We start from the raw sequence: 22,923 nt of genomic DNA, 5'->3' as shown, positions 1-22,923 counted from the left end.
CTATATAACTTGTAAAGATAAAGTAAACCGGCTTGCCTTGAATGTTAATTAAATTATTTCTTTGCTACAATACTGTTTAATTAAAAGAAAAGTTGCTGAAAGTAAAAGTCATCAACATCATTTGGGCTTATCCATAGGCTCAAGGAAAAGTATAAAATGGCAGTAATCGCCCACCGTACCTTATCAAGCTTAGAGCTTTAGATTTACAGCGTATACCCTGCTATTTACCCAAATATATTGCAGCTGGACTAAGATTTTCTTATCGGGCGTTTAAAAAAGGTTTCTCGTCTGTGCCACGCGATATTCTAACCAAATATTTAGATTCCAAAACTATTATCGCTTATCAAAGTCTATTATTGTATATCGACAAACATCGATACAATATACAAATAGAAATGTCGATGCGTTTCCTGCCGTCTGAGAATTTCCGATAAGGGTTTATTGCATTAAAGGAAGCGAAGATACGGAAAAATGGACACAGTAAGTATCTTAGTCAGCATTTTTGCTTCAAATGCGGTTTCTCCAGCTAAAGGAAACTTATCTGTCTATACAATAGCGCAGATTATGGATTTCTACTTATTTCAACTTTATAACTTTTGTAGTTATATCCTAATTATTGTTGTTTTATTCTAAGAAAGAAAACCTTTACAACCCAAAAGCCAAAAGTTTTAAGCAATTTACAGAAGTTAATAAAAGGTCGATTAAATTATTCCGTTTTTCGGTACCCATAACTTTGTTGTTATTACTTTTCCATCAATAACGTGAAGTGCCTAATTAAAATCAAATTAGTTCCTATAATATTTTGATCCGTTCTCAGAAGTGCCGAAAACTAAGCGCCATTTAATTATACGATCATTACGTGGAACCCAAACCAATGTAGCTCAAATTCGAAACCCATTTAAGGGACTTCTCAGGGAATCCGGGATAGTGTCCAGGGGCCACTTCTCACGTTGTCAAACACTGATTATTTGGAATTGTTACGGCCCTTCTCGCGTCAAATGGATATCGCGGCATGGCGGAACCAACGGATTCGCTTCGTGACAACCCGGTATACACGCCGCGGGCACAGAGTAGAAAGGAGCAGAAAGTATACCTACTACATAATTCTAGCGACAAAATGATGTGAACTGCAGTAATTTTATCCCTAAGAGAGGCTCGGAACAAGTCGGTGAAGAAAGAAAGAAGAATCAGATATGAAAACATTCGACTAAAGCCGGATCCAGAAGGGTGTAATGTGTAATGTAAGATTACGTGTAATGTAACACGAATTCTACGTGTGGACACTATGAGTATTACATGTAAAGTGTTGCCCAAACTATTTCCATCACATTAGGTACATGGCGGATTACATTACACATTACACCCGTCTGGACCCGGCTTATAACCGTTGTCGAAACAAGTATTAAAGTGGGAACTTTTGTTTTCGAAAAAAACATTTACTTTACAGTGTGGCTTTCAACCATTCACAAGCAGTTGTAGTAGGCGTACGAGCCATGTTCGGTTCGCGAGCGATTACAAAAATATGTTATGAACACTGACTAATAATACTTTTGATAGTGTGGTCCTACTGTTCTCCTTCATTCTGTGTGCGCTTTGGTTCAGTTCACAAACTGTTCCTAAGCAAACAGTTTTAGCTCGTATGAAAAAGTCTATTTAACCGCCCGAGTTTCAAAAGTAATTTTATATTAAAATGTGAAACGCCTTTTGTATACCGACTGTGTTTCGACGCGAAAATGAAATAGGTTTAGTGGATTTTTTATTCGTGTTCGGAATTTAGTAATATTTTTATGAAGAATTTTTCATATCGGTACTAAACTTCAGTTTCATGTCGGTTTTTTAAGAGTAACTTATTGTAGCTTAGTGAATAGTTACTTCTAAAATAAATACTTACTCCTTGTTTATGGTCATATTACCTACTCCCAAGTTTGGATTTACTTTCAGGTTAACAATAAATTTACAATTAACTCAAATTAAACAATTCCTTTTCCCAAAACAATACACGAAGACTTACTAAAACAGTGAACTATAAATCGTATTTGAAATCGTTTGCTGTGGAAGATCCTTTACAGATTTCAAATTCTTACTACAAAATATCAATGAATTGCCTGTTCAGCTTATATTGTTTCTAAAGATAATACTCGGTAGTTAGCTGAATATACCATGATTTATTTATCAGAAAGCTCCTAGCTAGATAAATATGGTAGGTATAAGGTACATTGAGCGAACGATGAGATAGATATTAGTGCGCGAATAATGTTAGTCTTAGATGAATTGTATAATGTTTTAGTCGAAATTAGCTTTACGAGAAATTCAGTAAAATATAAACTAGGTATACATAAAGGTAAGTAGGACATCATCATTGTACAATACAGAACTAAAACCCGAAAATACCCTACTTATGAACTACAATGCTATCANATTAGACCATAAAATACCCAGTAATCCGTTTTCTATGTTCTTACGACCTACTGATGAAAATGAAGTATTTAGGCTAATAATGTCTCTGAGGAATAGTAAGACTAGTGGTCTTGATGATATCACGACTGAGATAGTTAAGTCGGTGGCTGACAGTCTATCCCGCCCGATTGCTCACTTAATCAATTTATCCTTTGTTCAGGGTAAATTTNGCCAAACATTAGTAATCCACATATTATACATATTTACATCCAGACCCGTCACAGAAATTAAAATTCATCATTTCAATTTCTGCCCGGCCGGGAATCAAACCCGGGACTTCTCGGCATAGTAGTCCGTTCTGAACCACTACACCAAACGGCCGACGAACGAAATATTTTGCTCGTAAGGAGCCTCTACATGTCTCTCAATCTTTTTACCCTACCATCAATTTCATAACCCATCAAACTTCAAGCGGTAGCTTTTAAAATGCAAACAGCTAGGGACTGGAATTCGCTGCCTGCTGCTGTCTTTCCTGAACACTATAATCCGGGCCTTTTCAAGGCGAGAGTGAATAGGCACTTACAGGGCAGATATGTACCATCCTAGACTGCATCTCACTTAACATCAGCTGCGATTGTGCTCAAATACCTGCCTTGTTATGCATAAAAAAAAGATTCCTTCATCATCATCATCATTTCAGCCATAGGACGTTCACTGCTGAACATAGGCCTCCCCCAATGCTTTCCATGTTGATCGATTGGTAGCGGCCTGCGTCCAGCGCTTCCCTGCTACCTTTACGATGTCGTCGGTCCACCTTGTAGGTGGACGTCCCACGCTGCGTTTTCCGGTACGCGGCCTCCATTCCAGAACCTTTTTGTCCCATCAGTTCTGCGTACTATATGCCCTGCCCATTGCCACTTCAGCTTGCTAATCCGTCGGGCTATGTCAGCGACTTCTATGTCCTTCATCTAATACCAATGTAATTTCATTTCAGGGCATGGACATAATAGAGAAAATGGACCCGCGAGCGTTCACAGAATACCTCAACAAATATGGGAATACCATCTGCGGGAGACACCCTATCGGGGTGCTACTGCAAGTGAGATTAAGTCAAAGTTTCTTTATTTGCATAGGCTATTCAGTAGTGCTTACAAATCGTAAAGAAAAAAATAAGACTAATAAAAAAAATTAAAAGTGCATTAAAATATATCTAAAAGGAAACACTTCTAATAGAAAGAAAGAAAGAAAAAATATTTATTTGGTACTAAAAATAGAATAATTCAAAAATAATAAAATAGTTGTACCAAATTGGTCTCTGCTCAGTATGAAGCCATAACGTACTCGGGAGCACGTTACGGCCACTGGTATTCTGCAGAAACCATGAGAGAGGGGCACATATACAGGGTGTTAGGTAAATAGGTATATGAGCCGACACTAACCCATGTTAACATGGTCATATAAATGGTATGGTGAAATCAGAAATTTGATATCATCATTTTATTTTTTTAAATTTTCATACAAAATTAATTTTATAAAATCCGATTTGTACGAAAAATAAAATAATTAAAATGAAGATATATTTTCTGACTTCACCATACCATTTATATGACCATGTTAACATGGGTTAGGTAGTGTCGGCTCATTACCTAAGAACCTGTATAGGCCTTTATAAACTTAAAAGAAGTTGTACCAACCAAACCCTGTAATGATAAAACTTGTAACTTCAATGAAGGAATTTAGTTATTGATTATTATTATTATTTATAAGGAAAGCGTGTACTATAGGTACACTAAATAACAGAGATAAACATACCTACTTAAATATTTTTTTTTAATATAGAAATGATTAGAGAAAATCATCAAAAATGCTATAAAAGAATACTAAAGATTTTCATCGTTTTAAAGTGTAGCGTTTGTGATTTGTGCATGAAGAATGACAACACTTACCCAAATGATGGGAGAAGATAAAAATAATATTATTTATATGTATTTATTTCCATTTCCAGGCCATAGCCCGGCTCCAGTCTCAATCCAACGCGCCTAGGATGTCGATGAAGTTCCTAAAGTACGCGCAGTCATCCCAGTGTATGAATCTTCAAGACTCCTCCGTGTCTTATGCCAGTGCATCCCTGGTCTTCGAATAAGGCGAGTTTGAGGCTGCAGAGCGATTTATGTTAGGCACTGGTTCTACCCCTGACGAAAGCGACTAGCTGACGAGTTCAATTGATATTTATGGGCTGTCAAAACGTGACAAAAATACCTCAGAGCCTAAAGACGAAAGTCTTCAATCAGTGTGTTACCAGCAATGATATACGGCTCGGAAACGTGGCTTCTTAATATAGGCCTTATAAATTAGCTCAAAATTGCACAGCGTGCTATGGAGAGGGCTATGCTCGGTGTTTCCTTACGAGATCGAATCAGAAATGAGGAAGATCCGTAAACGAACTAAAGTCGCTGACATAGCCCGACGGATTAGCAAGCTGAAGTGGCAATGGGTAGGGCACATAGTAAGCAGAACTGACTCACCCCAAGTTAATATTCCTTCGGAATAGAGCAACAACCACGAGCTGTCAAACAAAATCAATTTTGAATGACACTTGTGTCAGTGTCAGGTTTATTTCACCGTTTTGTACAATAAATCAATCACAGAACCGGTCACCACGTTTTGTGAAGCACTATTTCTCATAAACATCCACGATTTCACCTCACGTAAAATCAGAAAATAAGTGCTAACGAACTGTCAAATAGTTGCAAAAAGCGTCTCTTTTTATCACACAGTGTTGCTGCTAGTGACATCTCGCTCGCTCAGTTCTTTGTCGTTAGTTAGTCGCTTTATCATCGGCGGGACGAGTGCAATCTATAGGGTGGTGGTTCAGTCAAAAACATAAGAATATAATACATTTTTTGTTGCAGGATGTCAACTATATAATTTACCACAAGTTTTGGCTTTTTGTATTGTTTTATATTTGGCCAAAATTGCAAAAAAAATATACATATAATTCACCTGTATATAAAATTGTCGGTTATATTGTATACAAGTGACTTAACCACCACCCTATATAGCAATATAAGTAAATAGTTTATAATGCCGTGTGTAAGCGCTCATACTTCAAAAATCTATCTTAAAACATAGATTAATGTAGCCAAAATGGTCCTTATTGTGAACAGTTTAAGGTATAAATTAGCTTCGACAAATCTTTGCTCAAGCACTGGTTTTGCTTGAGATTGTTTTACGTTATACAGGCTGTATATGTTTTGAGTCATATGTCTAGAGCAGGGATGGCGAACCTTTATGTAGCAACGTGCCACTTTTCAAAAACAATTTTGATGTAGTCGTAGACGTGCCACTTAAAATGCTATCAATGAGGGAGCATCGTACAAGAACAAGTGGCTCCACTGGCGAATGACAGCATTATAGCACCTTACTCTACAATGGCGCCAACTGATGTGGCACAATACAATAGATGAGGGAGGGTTGAAAACAATTATTTGCTATTTTATTTCATAGTGAATTTTGGGGTCATTGGTGGAGTGCCCTAAATATTGTGGCGCGTGCCATCAATGGCACGCGTGCCATTGGTGCGCCATCCCTGTTCTAGAGATTAACTCAGCCAACGCCTGAGGTACGGAAGCGGCACGGGAGGGTGTTTTTATAGCGTCAAGATTTCAGATCTCCTTGAGATTTGTAAAGATAAAGATATTTATTTACACAAACATGTGTGAAAACATATTACAGAGCAACATGATTTGGTCTTACAGTTTTAACCGGTGATACAACATGTATCACCTGTTAAAACTGTATGCTCTGTCACGTCATAATAGGTCAATGCAACCCCTCGAGTGCTGCTTCCATACACCCCTCAGACGGGTTATCTCCACCATATCGAATTACAAATGATCGAAAATCAAAATATCGAACGATCAAAATATCGAAAGTCGATCTTATGTTGCATAGTATAATAGGAAGATGGAGATAAGGGTTCCTTGTTGACTATGGTACCCTAAAGTGGGAAATAAAAATATGTGTACCTATATGAATATATTGATTTTCGATATTTTAATCATTCGATATTCTGAACGTTCGATATTTTGATCATTCGATATTTTGATCGTTCGATGAAACGTGTTCGATATTTTGATTTTCGATCATTTGTAATTCGATATGGTGGAGGTAAACCACCTCAGACACCGACTGAGTTAAACCTATAACTCAGTGAGTTAACGAGTTACTAAGAGCTATCTCTCTTCTATTATTATTATTAATATTATACTCGGTTTGTATACAATTTGTTAAGTCACAAAAATAAAATACTGACATTTGATAGTTATAATTGGTTTTTAAATAAAAAATAAGCACATCTGGCTGTATATTTTCGCAATAAACAACTCAATAATAATAAAACTGGCAATAATTAATAATTCAATTATCATCCCTATAGCAGCTCTATAGTAAAATTATTTACTTAGGTATATTACGTTATTTTATTTAGTAAATAATATAGTTTACTCTTGAGGTATTAATACGCATCAACTATTTCTCTTCTAAAACGAAATTCAAAACTTTACGATTTCCAATTACCTACACAATTCACACAGAATGTACTATAAACTCTTGAGTACATTAATGCAATATGCAATAGCTGCATGATAATGCAACTCTTTTATAATGCGAACAGCTAGGGACTGAAACTCGCTGCCTGCTGCTGTCTTTCCTGAACACTATAATCCGGGCCTTTTCAAGGCGAGAGTGAATGAGCACTTACAGGGCATATTATATGTACCGTCCTAGACTGCATCTCACTTAACATCATGTGCGATTGCGGTCGAATACCTGCCTCGTTCTGCATAAAAAAGCTACATTTCTTACTTAACACTATTTTTGTGTTCTTTTTAACACTGAGCAAGCATGCACTATCTTAAAGAAAATTATCATCACACTTACCATAATGTAGAATTATTTCAGGGTAGTTTCACTACTAAACGTAGGTAAGCCTTGTTTCATCTGATACACTCATGCACGTTCACGAACACTCTTATTGGTTAATAATCTACCATTATTAAATGTTAATAGTCGGCTCAACACTTTTCAAAAAATTAACAAAACACTTTTCAAAAAATTCTTGGTGAGAAAATGAAGCGTCATGTGTAACAACACATGACGCTTCATTTTCTCACCAAGAACTAAACAACATCCTACCCTCTGTGGTCTAACATTAATTTCTTGACTTCTACCCACAGATATACATTTGAAATTTTGTTGTCTCTTTCCATTTCTAACAAAGAAAAAGACAATGTTATGACTTTAAAAGACTATTTAAATATAAATAAACGCGAAATAAAACTCACTGATTAATCACGAAATCTCAGAAACTATAACACCTACAAACTTTGGCAAACTTAGATAGGGTGTAGACATCCGATAAGAACGGATTTTACGAAACTCCACCCCTAAGGTGGGTAAAACGGGGTCCACGCGTACAAAGTCGCAGGCGGCCGCTAGTGTAGATATAATGTTGATATGTATTATACCTTGAGCTATTTTATTTTAAAAATATATTAGTTAAATAAAATAACACTATAGTTACACTGTTATGCCTAGTTAAGATTTTTTTATCATTATTTTTATTATAAGTGGCATTTAGCGAACCCAAAATTATCTCATAATAATTAAAAATTATTGTTCTCATTATTATTGTATACTTAATTAGGTTGTATACAAATATTTTTATGTATACAACTATACAAGATGTAAATTAAAATTGTGTTTAAATAAGAAAATCACTTTAAATTACGTAGGTAACAATTTTTTAAGGAACAGATTTTTATTCAAATTCTCTACCAAATTAATGTTGTGTGTGTATTAGTAACTTTAAATTTGTTTAGTAGTATATATAAAAGTTTTTGGTTGTATATAAGTACCTTACCTTATATTTACAGTTATAAAAAATAATTTCGGCGAATATGGACTTATATTTTATTCTCATAAATTTTCAAAATGTTGCATTTACATGCCTTTTTAAAAACAAGCAATATTACGTATTAAATTTTTTAAATAAACAATGAAACTAACGCACACTTGTCTGAATTTAAACTTGAAACTTTCTACTTGACGTATTTCGCATATTCCCCACTGGTGGATATTGGGAAAAAACTCGTTTGCTCTCAGGGTCGAACTTTATAAACTGTTAGTTTACTGTGTATTTGTGTAGCATTATATCGGTCAGTAACAGCAACTAGATTTGAAAAAAAAAAACATGCGTTGAATCACCAAGGTGCAGTACTGTAGGACTTGTATTTTCATTCACCAGTTGGTGCCAGTAGCGAGTAAAGTCCTGTTACTAGACGTGGAATGTAGATCGTTGCATCCACGAAGACGCGCCCCACCAATTTTTGGTCTCGGTCGCGCGGGGTGCGGGGAGTTTGATCCGAGCAATCCAAGCGGCATTATTGTAGTGGGCACTCATGGATGATTTAGCGTGTACCGATAACACTCAAACATTAGCGGAAGAATGGTGGGGCGCGTCTTCGTGGATGGAACTATCTATAGTGAGCGCTCAAAATTATACTTCTCATTGGATAGTTGACACTCTAGGCCCTAGTCAATAAGGGCTATTGTTTTTATATTTAACAGTTGGCACCACTGGCGAGTGACAGGACGTAACTCTACAGTGGCAACAACTGGTGAGGACACAAAGGGATTCTTTTGAGATTGTATAATAATTTTGTCTGGTTGCTTGTTAGTGACCGTAGGTAGAGTGACTAAAATTGGTAATAATAAAAAATGCTTTAAATCTTTGTAACCAACATCTACAACTTCTAATGTATACTTATACAACTTATTACACCCTGCCTTGTCTTTGGACCCGTATTCTGAAGCTATGCTCAATAATCTTGAGTTTGAATCGAGTTTTGAGTGTTTTATTCTGTTTATTTTTGTTTTTATACTATTAGGTATATTATATTCAAGTTGATGATTAACGCCCGATTTCACAAACATTACTATAGGGTGACACACAAACCAATCACAGAGCTCTATTCGACGCTGTGCGTTCGATTTGCTCCTTCACTTAAGCAAGTATCGTTTGTGAATACGGGTGTTAATATTTTAGTTAAATGTTCGTTTAAAAACTATTTTTAAGTTCACTATCGCTTTAGTTTAAGTACATCTCAACAAAAAATTGTAGAAAAACCTGTGAACATACTTGAAAAGATTCGGTCTCAAATACGCATTTATTTTGTATGTAACCTTGGAGTTGTCTAATACACCTATTTGCTACATACGTGCGTTTTATTTTAATAGATCTATACATAAGAATTATTTCCAAGAATTTGACAATACACACACAACATCATTGTTCACCACACCACACTACATCCATGGAGACTTAAATTCGCTAACGCAGATGGCGTTGTACGCGGGTTATTCCCAGTTGCCCTCTCTACTGGGGGCAGCTGGGAATTAATTAACAGAAATATCCCAGTCTCCCCCGCATGTAAAACAGTATGTACTATAAATTATAAGTCATTACAAATTTTAAAACCTGAACACGATACTCAATAACTACCAAACAGATTTCCATACGGTTTTCATAATTTGTTAATCTATTGAATGAAAGTGAAGGAAACTGGCACATTTTTGTAAGGAATTCCCAGTTGCCCCACAGTTTGGTCGATACTAAAAGCGGCAATTAAGAATAACCAACGCGAATCATCAAATTAGACATCGTTAAATGATGAACCAAATAGGAGTTAACGTATTTATTACGTACTTGAAATTAATGACTCAAAATACTCCTTGAACCTTCGGCTTGGACTTGGCCACCCTCACCGGCCACAGATAAGATACCCCACAGAGCGATGACAGAATAAACACGAGGAACACACCAATATGGATCGCCAGTTTCATGCCTAACTCGTGCACATAACTTATCTCTTTCGGCGGCGGAACATCTGGAACTATTTTGGACGCCTTCGCCTGAAGATTTTTGGGACGCACGTATATACTTGAAACGGGCTTTGGTTTCACCATTTTCTTCTTCGGTGTGTAGGTTTTCGTTTTATCGGTTTCCACGTCGAGATAGTACCAGGACTTGTGCTTATCAAAGCTTGCTTTTAAGTCGGTTTGGCTGACGCGGTCATCTTTGCAGTTAAATACTGGGTTGGCCATAAGTTTCTGGGTTATTAGAAAGTTAGTTTTGTGTGGTTATTCACATTGCACGTTGAATTTTCATGACCGCAGCCGGGTCGCACGTTGTGGGGAATGGCATTGATGTAGGTACTGTCAAATGTCAAGTTTACGTGACAGGATTTGAGAGAAGGTTGCTGAAAGAAGATTGGACTGTCCAAAATTCCCGGTCAGACGTGTCTAGATGTTGGCCAAATGTTTGCACAAACACGGCAAATATATTTGCAAATTTTTTAATCATTTGAAAAGAGTGGCTTTTTTGCGATCATCTTGACTTGTTTGTAACCGGCATTACATACATAGATTGCTTTTAAAGTACTGTTTTCTCAGACCTTAAGCTATAGGTAGCGCTTAACTCAGTCAGTGCCAGTGCAGTGCAGTGAGGGTGTTTTAAAGACGTCTAATGTCAACGAGACTTCAGATCTTTTCAGATTCAGACAGAAAAAAAACAAAATCTATAGTCTGGTCGCCAAGCACGTAGAATTTCGTCCAATGACCCCAAGCTACCCATCCTTATCGTTCGCGCGTAATTATATTGCTGTCGCGACTGTGCGACGGGCGCCCGCAGTGAGTGTGCGAGCGCGACAGCAACATAATTACGCGCGAGCGATAAGGATGGGTAGCTTGGGGTCATTGGACGAAATTCTACGTGCTCGGCGACCGGGCTTTAGAACCTATTAGGTAAAAAAACTCTGATATTTCAATAAAACAACTGTTTGTAGTAAAATATAAACTTTACTGCCAACCAATGTTTGTTTACATAAGTATAAATATCGTCAAAAACATAACGAGAACAACCTTTAAAAATAAACAATTTCTTGTGTTTTTGCAACAGAATGTAATTTTATTAAATTTTAACAATTAACTTATACATACGAAAGTAGTCCTTAAAATTATACGGAATAGATTTAAAATGAGTACAGCTTAAGAATTTAGGTAAATAAATGTCTTGATTGACCTGTAAATATTTATTTTACTGTGTTTATATTTTTGTTTATTTCATATTTTATAATTGTACCACTGGTTTTATTAATAATGTTACAATTTTGAAACGTCAAGTGGCAAAAATCAAAAACGAACAATCAATATTGATAGTAGCGCCATCCTGTAAATGTCACAATTATACGTGGCAATAATCGGAACTAATAATTCAGTATTGATAGTAGCGCCCTCCTGACAATGTCATAGCTAGGACGGTTCAGGGTCAGTGCAGGACATTTATACCACTGACTGATCTATCAACACATAGCTCAAACTACTGGATGGATAAAAGCAAAGAATAGTTATTTTTATCTGCTAAGAAAGGATTTTCCAAAATTCACCCCCTAAGAGGATGAAAGGGGGGTCTCAAGCTTAACGCGAACAAAGTCGCATGAATAAGTTAGTTATTATGTCGAATATATTGCAAATTGTCTTATTCCAACCCAATAAGGTGCAAAAACTTTTTCGTTCCTGTTGCTAATCAAAATCGACCTTAACACAACGGCAAAAGGTGTATCCAGTGGTACATTTATAAAATTTCGAGCACGACATCCAACATTCGTTTATTACTATGGTTATACGGCCATCAAATTCATTACTACGTTTGGGATGGAGGGTTATGAGTCGTATTCTTAAAGCAATAGAGTTCAAATTCGCATAGTTAAGAATACTCCATAGACAATTTAAATTTCCGAGAGTGGATGTCGTAAGAGGCGACTAAGGGACAAATATGCGAACATCAGGCCTCCCCAACCCGTCTGGCCAGCGTGGGGAGTGTAGGACAAATCCTCCATTTGCCTCTGGTAAATTGGAGGGTCGTGCTCCTGCATTGGAGACTAAATGACCTGATGATGATATCGTATGCGAATCAGAACTCTAGCGGTTCAAAAATAAGACTCTGGGGCATTATCCTAAACATTAATATTGTTGTCATTTACTTTAAAAGGAATTTCCAAAGTTTAATTAATATTTTATATTGTACAGACAGCACATCGAGATAAATTCTATGACATTTATGTAGTTGTATTATGAGTTATATTATGCTGTTGACTGTACAAAAAATATTTTTTACTTCGAAAAAAATAATAATTCATCCATGTAATCGTTTGAATTTATAATTAAAAAAAATACAAGTTAAAAGAACAGATAGTTCTAAACATCATTCTTTCTGCAGTCGGTTAACGAAAAAGAAGGAAATTCCATTTATTAACTATTGTATATTTAAATTACCTAATTTAACACATACAAATGATTAAATACGAAGATTTAATTGTGCTTCATAGACATTCAAAGAGAAGGTAGAAAATAATCTATGTCGGAACCATAGATAAATTCATAGAGAAATCCTTAGTTTTGGTCCCAACATTTGCAAAAAAAAAAACGCGACGTTTCCATTAAAATAAACCTAAAGCTTTTGACAGTAAAAATAAATAAAATACACATAATTTTTTAAAAGCGAAGTTTTGCATTTTTTTCCGAAAAATTTTTTTTATTAAAAAAATATTTTTTTTATTTTTACATTTTTGAAAAAGTAATCGTGTACCTCCAAAAGTGTTAGCGCCAAGCGAAAGATACAGCGTGTTTTATTTACATATTTAATATCAACATGATTTCAAGAAATAATATCAAGTTTAATTTTTAAAGAGACTGACGCCCGTTTTCACCATCAATCCCTAATTTTTAAGTGACCCCTATTAAAACAAAATTCTTGTTATGTTTTACCATAGGGGTCACTTATAAAATTAGGGATTGATGGTGAAAACGGACATGAGGCGTATTACCAAACAACGCTCAAAATTCAATTTAATATTCGTCCTGTGATTAGTCTGAGTACTGAAATAACAATTCTGGTATTTTTCACTAGTCCAAGAATCAGAAAGGATTTTTCTAAATTCAACCCTTAAAAGGGTGAAAAGGGGTTGAAATTTTGTATGGAAGTCCGTCATTTTTGAAGCATGAACTTTTTTAATATAGAATCGTGATAAGTAGAACTATTTTATCTCAAATTTTACGCAAGCGATGCCGCTGGCAAAATCTAGTTAAAGATAAAATATTTTTGGAAATACATACATACTTTCGTCAGACAGAACACTACGTAAGGCTAGTATGTACAATAGTGTTTTCTTGTATTTAAATCGAATTTTGAGCGATATCTAGGAATGACATGGGACTTGATCTGTCTGCCTCACTCGTTATAGCTTTTCAAAGTGATAGAAAGAGAAAGATTATCGCCTGGTTTCAAAAGTACATAGTCTCTTTCTGATAAGTCTCGAGTATATTATTTATTAATTAAAAGTTTACTATTGCATTAAGGTGTATCCACATCTACTGCAGCAGTGTGAACACACCTTTATAAATTAACATTTAACATCCATCAGATAATGTTTTTGTGTTTTTTCAATCATTTTATGAAACTGTACAAGAAGAATTGTAAGTTCTACTTAAATTAGACACTTAGTTTTATCAATTGATATTATTTCAGTTATAAACATATATTTTACACCCTGTATGTAATAAAACAACAATCAATTTTATACTTTAACACCCAGTAAATAAGTTTCAACACATTGATGCACCAAAGATTTAAAAAATTATAATTGAAATTATTATTTGTATAATCAACCTTAAATCGAATGGGTAAGGTGCAAAATATTGTATTTAAGCCTGAAATAATTCCAATTGACTTACTTACCACTATTTCCATATAAATTTAAATACAGCGAACGAAAAAATCATAGAAACTAACCTTTTTCTATTATTTTAATTGTTCTTCCAAGTTTATATTTTTGGAAATGCATTATTATGCATATAAAGCACCCTACTAGAATGGATGCTTGTCTGGATCAAATCGCTACAAATATAGAAGAGGTAGAGCCACAGATACATAAACTTTGTCTTTCTGATCATGAGACGGGTCAGAGCGTAGCATTCAATGTAAAAAAGTCCAATGCACTCATGACATGGTTTGAAATGAAGAGAGACTACTCTTCAGACAATATCGACAGGTTCCGAATGTACTTGAAATCTCTAACATTCTCGGAAGTTATGGGTAGTGAAAGGTAGCAGGTAAAGGTAGCAGAAAATAATTAATCAATTTATCCTTTGTTCAGGGTAAATTTCCTGAACAGCTTAAATTGTCTATCGTCAAACCAATCTTTAAAAAGGGTGACCGCACAGATCCAAACAACTACAGACCGATAACAATTGTCCCCATTATTTCTAAAATTTTTGAGAAAGCTATGTGTCTTAGAGTAAACGAATTTCTGTCTAAACATAAAATATTACGGCCCGAACAATTTGGTTTCCGTAAGGGATACAATACCGAACTTGCTTGCTTTAATTTAATTAGGAGTTTAACGGAATCTATTAATGAAAAAATTCCCGTTATGTCTATTTTCTTGGACATGAGCAAAGCCTTCGATTTTGTGGATCACCTTAATCTACTGACAAAGCTGGAATCGGTCGGTATAAGAGGGACTACACTTGAATGGTTTAAAAGTTATTTACAAAACAGACAACAATGCACCGAAATAACAAAAATTTTAAAATCTGGAAAAAGCTACAATAAACAAATCTTTAGATCTAAATTTAGAAAAAACGAGTACGGTGTACCACAAGGGAGCAATCTAGGACCCTTGCTATTTTTGATCTACGTAAATGACTTACCTCTGGCTACAGCACAAAGATGTATCTTGTTTGCTGATGATACAACAATTATAGTCAGAGGTGAGGATATTGGCGAATATGGGATAAATGCAAACAGGGCCTTGGTGGATGTTATAGCATGGTTAAAGAAAAATAATCTGAATGTTAATTTATTAAAAACAAATTTTATCCAATTTCATTCATACAGAACACGACACAGAAATATAGACATAAATTACTTGGACGACAATATAACGGAAACAAATAGTGTAAAATTCTTGGGGCTACATATAGACAAATACTTGAATTGGAAGGGCCAAGTCGATTCTATATGTAAGAGACTAAATCGTTTCGTGTATGCATTGAGACGACTCAGGAATACTGTGTCACTCGAAGCAGCAGTAACAGCCTACTATGGCTATGTTTCCTCAGTCTTGAACTATGGCCTGGTCCTGTGGGGCAATTCCGTAGATATTGAAAGGGTGTTAAAGCTCCAAAAAAAATGCATACGGGCTATGACCTATGCACTGCCTACGGACAGCTGCAGACCATTGTTTAGAACACTCAAAATTCTTCCGCTGACTTGTATGTATATACTGAAGGCGTGTTTAATGGTAAAATCACACCCAGAATATTTTCAAAAAGTAACAGAGGTCTCTGTCCGGCCGCAAAGAGCGCAGTACGTAAATCTCCTGTACCAACCACCATGTCGTTACGATATTTACAAAAGAAATGCATATAACATGTGCATTAAACTGTTTAATAATCTTCCTGACTATATTAAGCTGCTACATGGTAGGGAATTCAAAATAGGGTTGACAAATTGGTTACATACAAATTGTTTTTATTCACTTAAGGAATATTATGACTGGAGGAATTATTCTGACTAAGCAAATTAGGTATATGTTATTTAAATTTTAATTAATAATAAATTGACTTGTGTAAAACATTTAGAAATTAGGTAGATGATATTTAAATTTTGATTAATAATAAATTGACTTATGTAAAACATTTGCATGCTGGTTCATATCTGGCGAATGTGTCCTGCTCCATTTAATTATGTAACATCTAATGTACCACATTCTGCAAATAAATAATTTGAAAATAATTTGAATTTGAATATAAAACATTGTAAAACATCCAAAGTCTTCCGCTGCGCCTGTCTGTTCAAGATAAACTCAAAAAATACTGAACGGATTTTCATGCAATTTTCATCAATAGATAGAATGATTCATGAGGAAGGTTTAGGTATTATAATTTTTCAAGGAGAAAAACATAAAATTTTTGTCCCGGTTTTTGAAAGTGGCCGCGGGAAAGTTTGAAATAATTTAGTTTGCTTCTGGGTTGTTTCCATGTTTCTTTCGTTCATAATATTACTGACTTTACGTATTATTTATGTAATAATTGTAATTATGCTATAATTTTTAAATCATTCATGTACCCCCGCGGCTTGTTGAAGGGTATCCTGTAATAAAAACAATATAAATAAATAACTTTAAAAAAATCTCTAATATAATCCGTTACAGACTGACACACAGCTCAAATTATTGAACGGATTGAACGAAGAATTTCCCAAAATTCAACACCTTAGGCCCAGAACAGACGGTGAAACGCAACTGCAACGAAACTGCAACTGCTAGTTACTTTTGAGTTGCATCTTAGTTTCTGCCATAGTGTCCGTTGAGAGACCACACATGACGCGACCAGTTTGAAACTTTCAGTTTCATTCATAAGAATCATCAGAAAGTTGCAGTTTCGTTGCAGTTGCGTTTCACCGTCTGTTCTGGGCTTAAGGGGATGAAAACCCCCCTTTCATCCCCTTAATGGTTGATTTTTGTACCGAACCGAAATAGTGTACAGGTACATACAGAAAATGATATAAAATAATTCACTTTTCTGAATGTGATTTTCAGAATTTGATGATTATAACTACGTAAGAAGCACGTACTAATATGGAATTAGAATTTACCTGCCGTTCCCGAAATGATGGTCTCGTCCTGTAACAATAAACAAACATATTGTCTTTTTTTATAGTTACTTTTGTGAAGCCTAAATGTAACCTTGTTGGTGTTTAAATAAATAAATAAATATTAAATTGATAATATTTATTGAATTGAACATTTCAAACATGATTTTTCCCTTAAATAAGAAGGCTAATGCCCGTTTTCACCATCAATTACTAATTTTTAAGTGACCCCTATGAAAACACAATTCCCGTTACGTGTTACCATAGGGGTCACTTAAAAATTTGGGATCAAAGGTTTCCCTACGTGATCGGATCGGAAGTAAGGAAATTCATAGGAGAACCAAACTAATCGACATAGTTTACGTATAAGTGGATACAGATGACAGGAAATCCAGGTAAACGGTATCCTTCCGTTTGGCCAAATTACTTTTCGCCAAATTTCACTTCGCAAACAACTTATCGCCAAAGTTTCATTTCCCAAATGAACTTTTAGCAACTGTACTTTTCGCAACTAATTCATTTGGTCAAATTATCATTTGGCCAAATTTTACTTGGCAAATGTTTATATAGCAAATGTTTTATTTTGCCAAATATTATATCCCAAATAATTTGTTTGGTCAAATTGACACTTCACATACTTACCCACCGTTACCCACAAATCAAACCATAAGGCAGATGATCATGGTTTTCACAAGAATTTTATGTAAAACAAAGAGATTGCAGAAAATAGTATGGTTGCAGAAAGTAGGTATTGCAGAAAATAGTAGGTTAGGTTAGGTTAGAACAGTGACCCTTAACGCGCGAAGGCGAGCGAAGCGTGCCGCGGCAGCGGCCGCCGAGCTCTAGAATCACCTCTATTGTTAATGAATCATTTGGAAATTTCGATAAAAAGAATGAAATATGAAAATTAATTTAAAACAAATTTTATATTAACTACCCACTAAACAAAATAATAACCACAAGTTAATTTGTATTCCATTCTACGCACCAATCAAATTATTTTGTAAATAGTGTATCGTGAAATATTTTTGCCAAATGAAACGTTTGCTAAAACATACTTTGCCAAACAATAATTTGCTAAACAATAATATGCCAAAAACGGCATTTGCGAATTAAAAGTTTGCTATAAGTTGTTTTGCCAAATGAGAATTTGCCAAATGAAAATTTGCGAAACGTTGTTTGCGATGTGATAATTTGGGAAACGTTTTTTGGCCAAACATTAGTAATCCCCAGGTAAACACTGTGGCACCTTACGCAATTATAATAGGGGTGAGTTTGCTACAAAAATGTACAGTCCGATGTTCTGAAGTCTTTAAGTGGACGAAAACAGGCGACTTGACCCTAGTATAGCCTGCTGGTAGAGCTAAAGTCCGGTCGAGCACGTAGAATTTCGTCCAATGACCCCAAGCTACCCATCCTTATCGCTCGTAACTATGTTGCTGTTGCGCTCGCACACTCACTGCGGCCGCCCGTCGCACAGTCGCGACAGCAACATAATTACGCGCGAGCGATAAGGATGGGTAGCTTGGGGTCATTGAACGAAATTCCACCGGACCGCATCGCACCGCACTTGCCTCAACTTTCGTTGCGCGATCTATAATTGACTTTCATAGCTTTTTATGGCTTTTATGACCTGTTAGAGCAGTGGTTCTTAACTTTTAAGTCACGAGGGACCATTTTACCAAATTTCTGTCTTATCAGGGACCACTTTTTTTTTTTCAAAATCCTATGAAAGGGGAGGTCGATTTCTCGCCCACTGTGGGCCGTTTGCGTTGTGTTGACTCGACTCATCACGTCACGTCACTTGTTTATTACGATGTCTTCGCGGACCACTTGGAATGCCTCCAGGGACCACCAGTGGTCCGCGGACCACCGGTTAAGAACCACTGTGTTAGAGCTACGAACCTGCGTCATCCGTGTCCTCTGTACAGTCATGCTCTGCTGGGGAACAGTACAGTCGGGCTGGACCCCCATGCAGTCATATATCTCGCGGAGGATCAGCAGCATCGTGTCTTCCGACTCAGTCCGGCTGAGTTGCACTTTAAGCGTAACTATGATAATAACCGGTTTTTTTATGGAGTTTGATAGATTTTTGAAGTTTGTTAAAGGTAAATGATGGTGCAACTCAGCCTAAGAGTTTTTTCGCACTATGTCCAATTCGAATCCGTCAAAATACGGATCTAGAAAAGTGACTAGAGAAATCGGATGACAAAAATTTGATCTAGAGCTACCATATAAATAGTCCTACGACTACTTCAGACTGTATTATCATGGGTTCGTATCGTACATTAGTGTGAAACCACTAACCGTGTGATCCAGAGGTATAGGTAGCGCAGCTAGAGTTGAGGCCATCAACACAAGAAAGATTCTAACCTAACCTAACCATTATCTGTATCCATCTTGTGTACCACATTTAAAGCAAATAAATGATTCTGATTCTCTATACGCTGTCAGCAGTGACATCTTCGCACACTCACTGCGGGCGCCCGTCGCACAGCCGCGACAGCAATATAATTACGCGCGAGCGATAAGGATGGGTAGCTTGGGGTCATTGGACAAAATTCCACTGAACCGCACCGCACCGCACTTGCCTCAACTTTCGTTGCGCGACCTATAATTGACTTTTATGGATTTTCATGGCTTTTTCATGGCTTCTATGGCCTGCTATAGCTACGAACCTGTGTCACCCTGTGCGTCTACGCGCACTGTGAGACCTCATAGTACTGTTTGTGAATACAAGCGTTTGTATTCTGTATTCATCAGTGTTCGTACTTTTGTTGCGTTGCCTCAACTTTCGTTGCGCGAACTATAATTGACTTTCATGGCTTTTTTATGGCTTCTATGGCCTGTTACAGCTACGAACCTGCGTCATCCGTGTCCGCTGCACAGTCATGCTCTGCTGGGGAACAGTACAGTCGGGCTGGACCCCCATGCAGTCATATATCTCGCGGAGGATCAGTAGCATCGTGTCTTCGGACTCAGTACGGCTGAGTTGCACTTTAACCGTAACTATGACAATTACCGGTGTTTTTTGTATGGAGTTTGACAGTTTTGAAGTTTGTTAAACGTAAAGTAAGATGGTGCAACTCAGCCTAATTGTTTCCGATCTGAATCCGTCAAAATACGGATTTAGAAAAGTAACTAGAGAAATCGGATAAAGGAAGTCTCACCCACAGCTACTCCGGAACGTATTTTTTTTATTTATTTTTTTTTTTTTTTATTTATTTGGTTTACCAATAATTGTTACACCAATGCTTACAAAAAATTAGGTAACAATAACTTAGAACTAAGTGCACAATAATAGTACGGTAAACACTGCATGCATGAAAGATTGACACGGTACACTTTTAAAGGTGTATATAATAAATATACAGTGTGTCCGGGCTTNTCACAAATTATTGTTTAGCCTGACAGTTGTTTTCGCACTATTATACTTTGGCCGAAAAAAATATTTGCTTAAATTTATTGGCATACCTTTCTTTCGGCATCACGCATATTACGCTGAAATATTGGAAATCCCTAATTTTAACATCTCTTTTATTAAACTATTATTGGCATGAAGGTTTTAGTAATCCTGTAGCTGGATAACAAAGTCTAGGTTAGGTTAGGTTAGACTTGCGACCTTACACATACACAGCTGCCGCGGCGCGGTAGCGCCATTTAAGTTTCGGAGAGCAAAAATGGGCGCAATAAAAATAATTTTGTGTAAAAAAATATCTTAATTACATTTCCGACTGCTGTTTAGGAAATGTGTAATTTTCGTAGGAAATGTGTCTAATATGATTTACATCACACATTTCCGGGTGATTTTAGGACTTATACACAATTCCTAGGAATTGTATACAATGACGGATTTCATACATTTCCTGTAACACATACACCAGTTAAAAAAGAGTTTGCGTTGCTCGTGGAAGGCGTGACATTTATGTCCAGATAGTTTATATTAACTGGAATAGGCGATGAAGATAACAGTAACTTTTCGTTTTGTTGTTTTTCATACATATTTTCAATAATTTGGTTTGATAAAATGTTAATCTTGTTTTTCATCGGTTTCTTTATCGGTGTAGCAGGACCGCCAAAATAAGGATGAGTCAATGGAAGTGAAATCATTGAAGTATTAATTGTATCTTCACTGTTACTGGAACTAGAATCTAACATTTTCCGTTTTTTCTTCTCAGGTTTTGCAGATGATTCGAAGTCACTGTCTTCGATAACGTCACTAGTATTCGATGAAAAACTCTACCGTGACGTGCTGTGTGGTGAAACAGCTTTAGATTCTGCTCGTTGAGCTGCACTGCGAACAAAAACACTAAAATCACATTTTATTCACTTAGTTTTACTTTTCAGCTACAAAGAACTAGTGCTACGTACTACAAGTAAATTCAATATTCGAGGTTTCATGACCTAAAATTTAAAACATTCTTAGAATCATAAACCATAATTTTAAAATTTGTGCGTTATTTCAGGCCGTAAATTAAACAGTTTTAAGCACTATGGCCATATAAACTAATCCCTGTCAAAAAATAATTAATTTAAGATCAACGCCAATGTCGTAAATGCAAGATTAACAGATATATAAAGTATCTTCGTGAGGGAGTATAAACCATTTGGGAGTATAAGTATTTTACCAACATTTGGGACGTTAATTCTAAATCATGTAATAATGTTTTATATTAGGAGCGTATAAACCACTTCCAACACACTTTTGTAGACATTGGTTTATACGCCCTTACACCACTAGTCGATAATAAAATTGTGAAGCAGTTTCGAAATCTATTGAATAACTATTGAAGGCGTAAAGAATATTTTCTTTGCTCCTTTAGGCACAAGAGTTTATTTAAGGGTATAATTTACCAGTGTAAATGGTATCGCAAATTAACAGTAGGTGACTGTCGTATAAGCTATAACGAATACAAAATTTACGATTTCTGTCTACTCACGGACATTGCCCGCGGGCGGCGTGACCGGAGGGAGCGGCGAGCGTTCGGCGAACGAACGAGCAATGTTCGGTTCGCGAGCGAACATCTAAGAAGACGATCCTGACGCACTCTCTTCAACGACTTTGCACAAAACGGTCTCGATAATATTGTTAATTATTTATACCGAATAGACAACTAATTGTATACAGTCCACTCTTTCATTTAATTAACTTCTACTACACTCACTATCGAAGTAACAATTTCAAATAATTTAACATAAAATTATGTAACTGTAACAGATTCACCGTGAAATTTAAAACTGAAACACGTATTTAACTGATAGTACAAACTAGCTGATTCTACCAACTTACCTGGTCACAGATTTTAACCGTCTTCTTTGATATATTTTTTTTTTTTTTTTAATTTATTTGGTTTACCAATAATTGTTACACCAATGCTTACAAAAAATTAGATAACAATAACTTAGAACTAAGTGCACAATAATAGTACGGTAAACACTGCATGCATGAAAGATTGACACGGTACACCTTTAAAGGTGTATATAATAAATATACATATAATATTAAAAAAGTGAGGCTCATCAACATTAATTTAGATGATGAAGTTGGTATTTAAGCCTGTTCAAAGAGGTGCAAAAAATATCTATATCCCCATTAATATTGTTATTAAGCTTACAGAGCCTCGGGACTGGTGAGTTAAAGCCCAGTACCGTCTTACGGAAAGGAGGATATAGAAAATTGATGGGATTTCTGGGATACCTTGTGGGAACTCTGAATTTAAATTTGGATAGAAGATCTGGACAGTTAATAT

At 35.9% G+C, this 22,923-nt stretch overlaps 2 protein-coding genes across 5 annotated transcripts in view; one reads left to right on the top strand and one right to left on the bottom strand.

The window, feature by feature from the left end:
• Nucleotides 1–1,012: 1,012 nt before the first annotated feature.
• Nucleotides 1,013–4,759, top strand: LOC114351982 (protein MEMO1). Its single transcript, XM_028303382.1, has 3 exons — nucleotides 1,013–1,087; nucleotides 3,392–3,496; nucleotides 4,403–4,759. The coding sequence occupies exons 1-3, from the start codon at nucleotides 1,013–1,015 to the stop codon at nucleotides 4,538–4,540; spliced, it is 318 nt and encodes a 105-aa protein (XP_028159183.1). The 3' UTR covers nucleotides 4,541–4,759.
• Nucleotides 4,760–14,033: 9,274 nt separating this feature from the next.
• PAPLA1 (Phosphatidic Acid Phospholipase A1) overlaps nucleotides 14,034–22,923 on the bottom strand; it is a 131,086-nt gene continuing 122,196 nt past the window's right edge. For 2 of the 4 annotated variants that reach the window (XM_028303370.1, XM_028303373.1), the window contains 3 exons: nucleotides 19,079–19,195; nucleotides 17,177–17,204; nucleotides 14,034–16,672 (listed from right to left, as the gene is read on the bottom strand). In XM_028303370.1, coding sequence (XP_028159171.1) covers nucleotides 16,641–16,672; nucleotides 17,177–17,204; nucleotides 19,079–19,195 — 177 coding nt within the window. In that variant the 3' untranslated portion in view covers nucleotides 14,034–16,640. Of the gene's footprint in view, nucleotides 16,673–17,176; nucleotides 17,205–19,078; nucleotides 19,196–19,943; nucleotides 20,154–22,923 lie in introns of those variants that run through there. The other 2 variants (XM_028303371.1, XM_028303372.1) reach the window with 2 other exon arrangements.

Source organism: Ostrinia furnacalis, unplaced genomic scaffold, assembly GCF_004193835.3.
Source record: "Ostrinia furnacalis isolate ACB-3 unplaced genomic scaffold, ASM419383v2 OfSCF1233, whole genome shotgun sequence".
NCBI lineage: Eukaryota > Metazoa > Arthropoda > Insecta > Lepidoptera > Crambidae > Ostrinia > Ostrinia furnacalis.
This window is presented reverse-complemented; position numbering and strand designations above follow the sequence as displayed.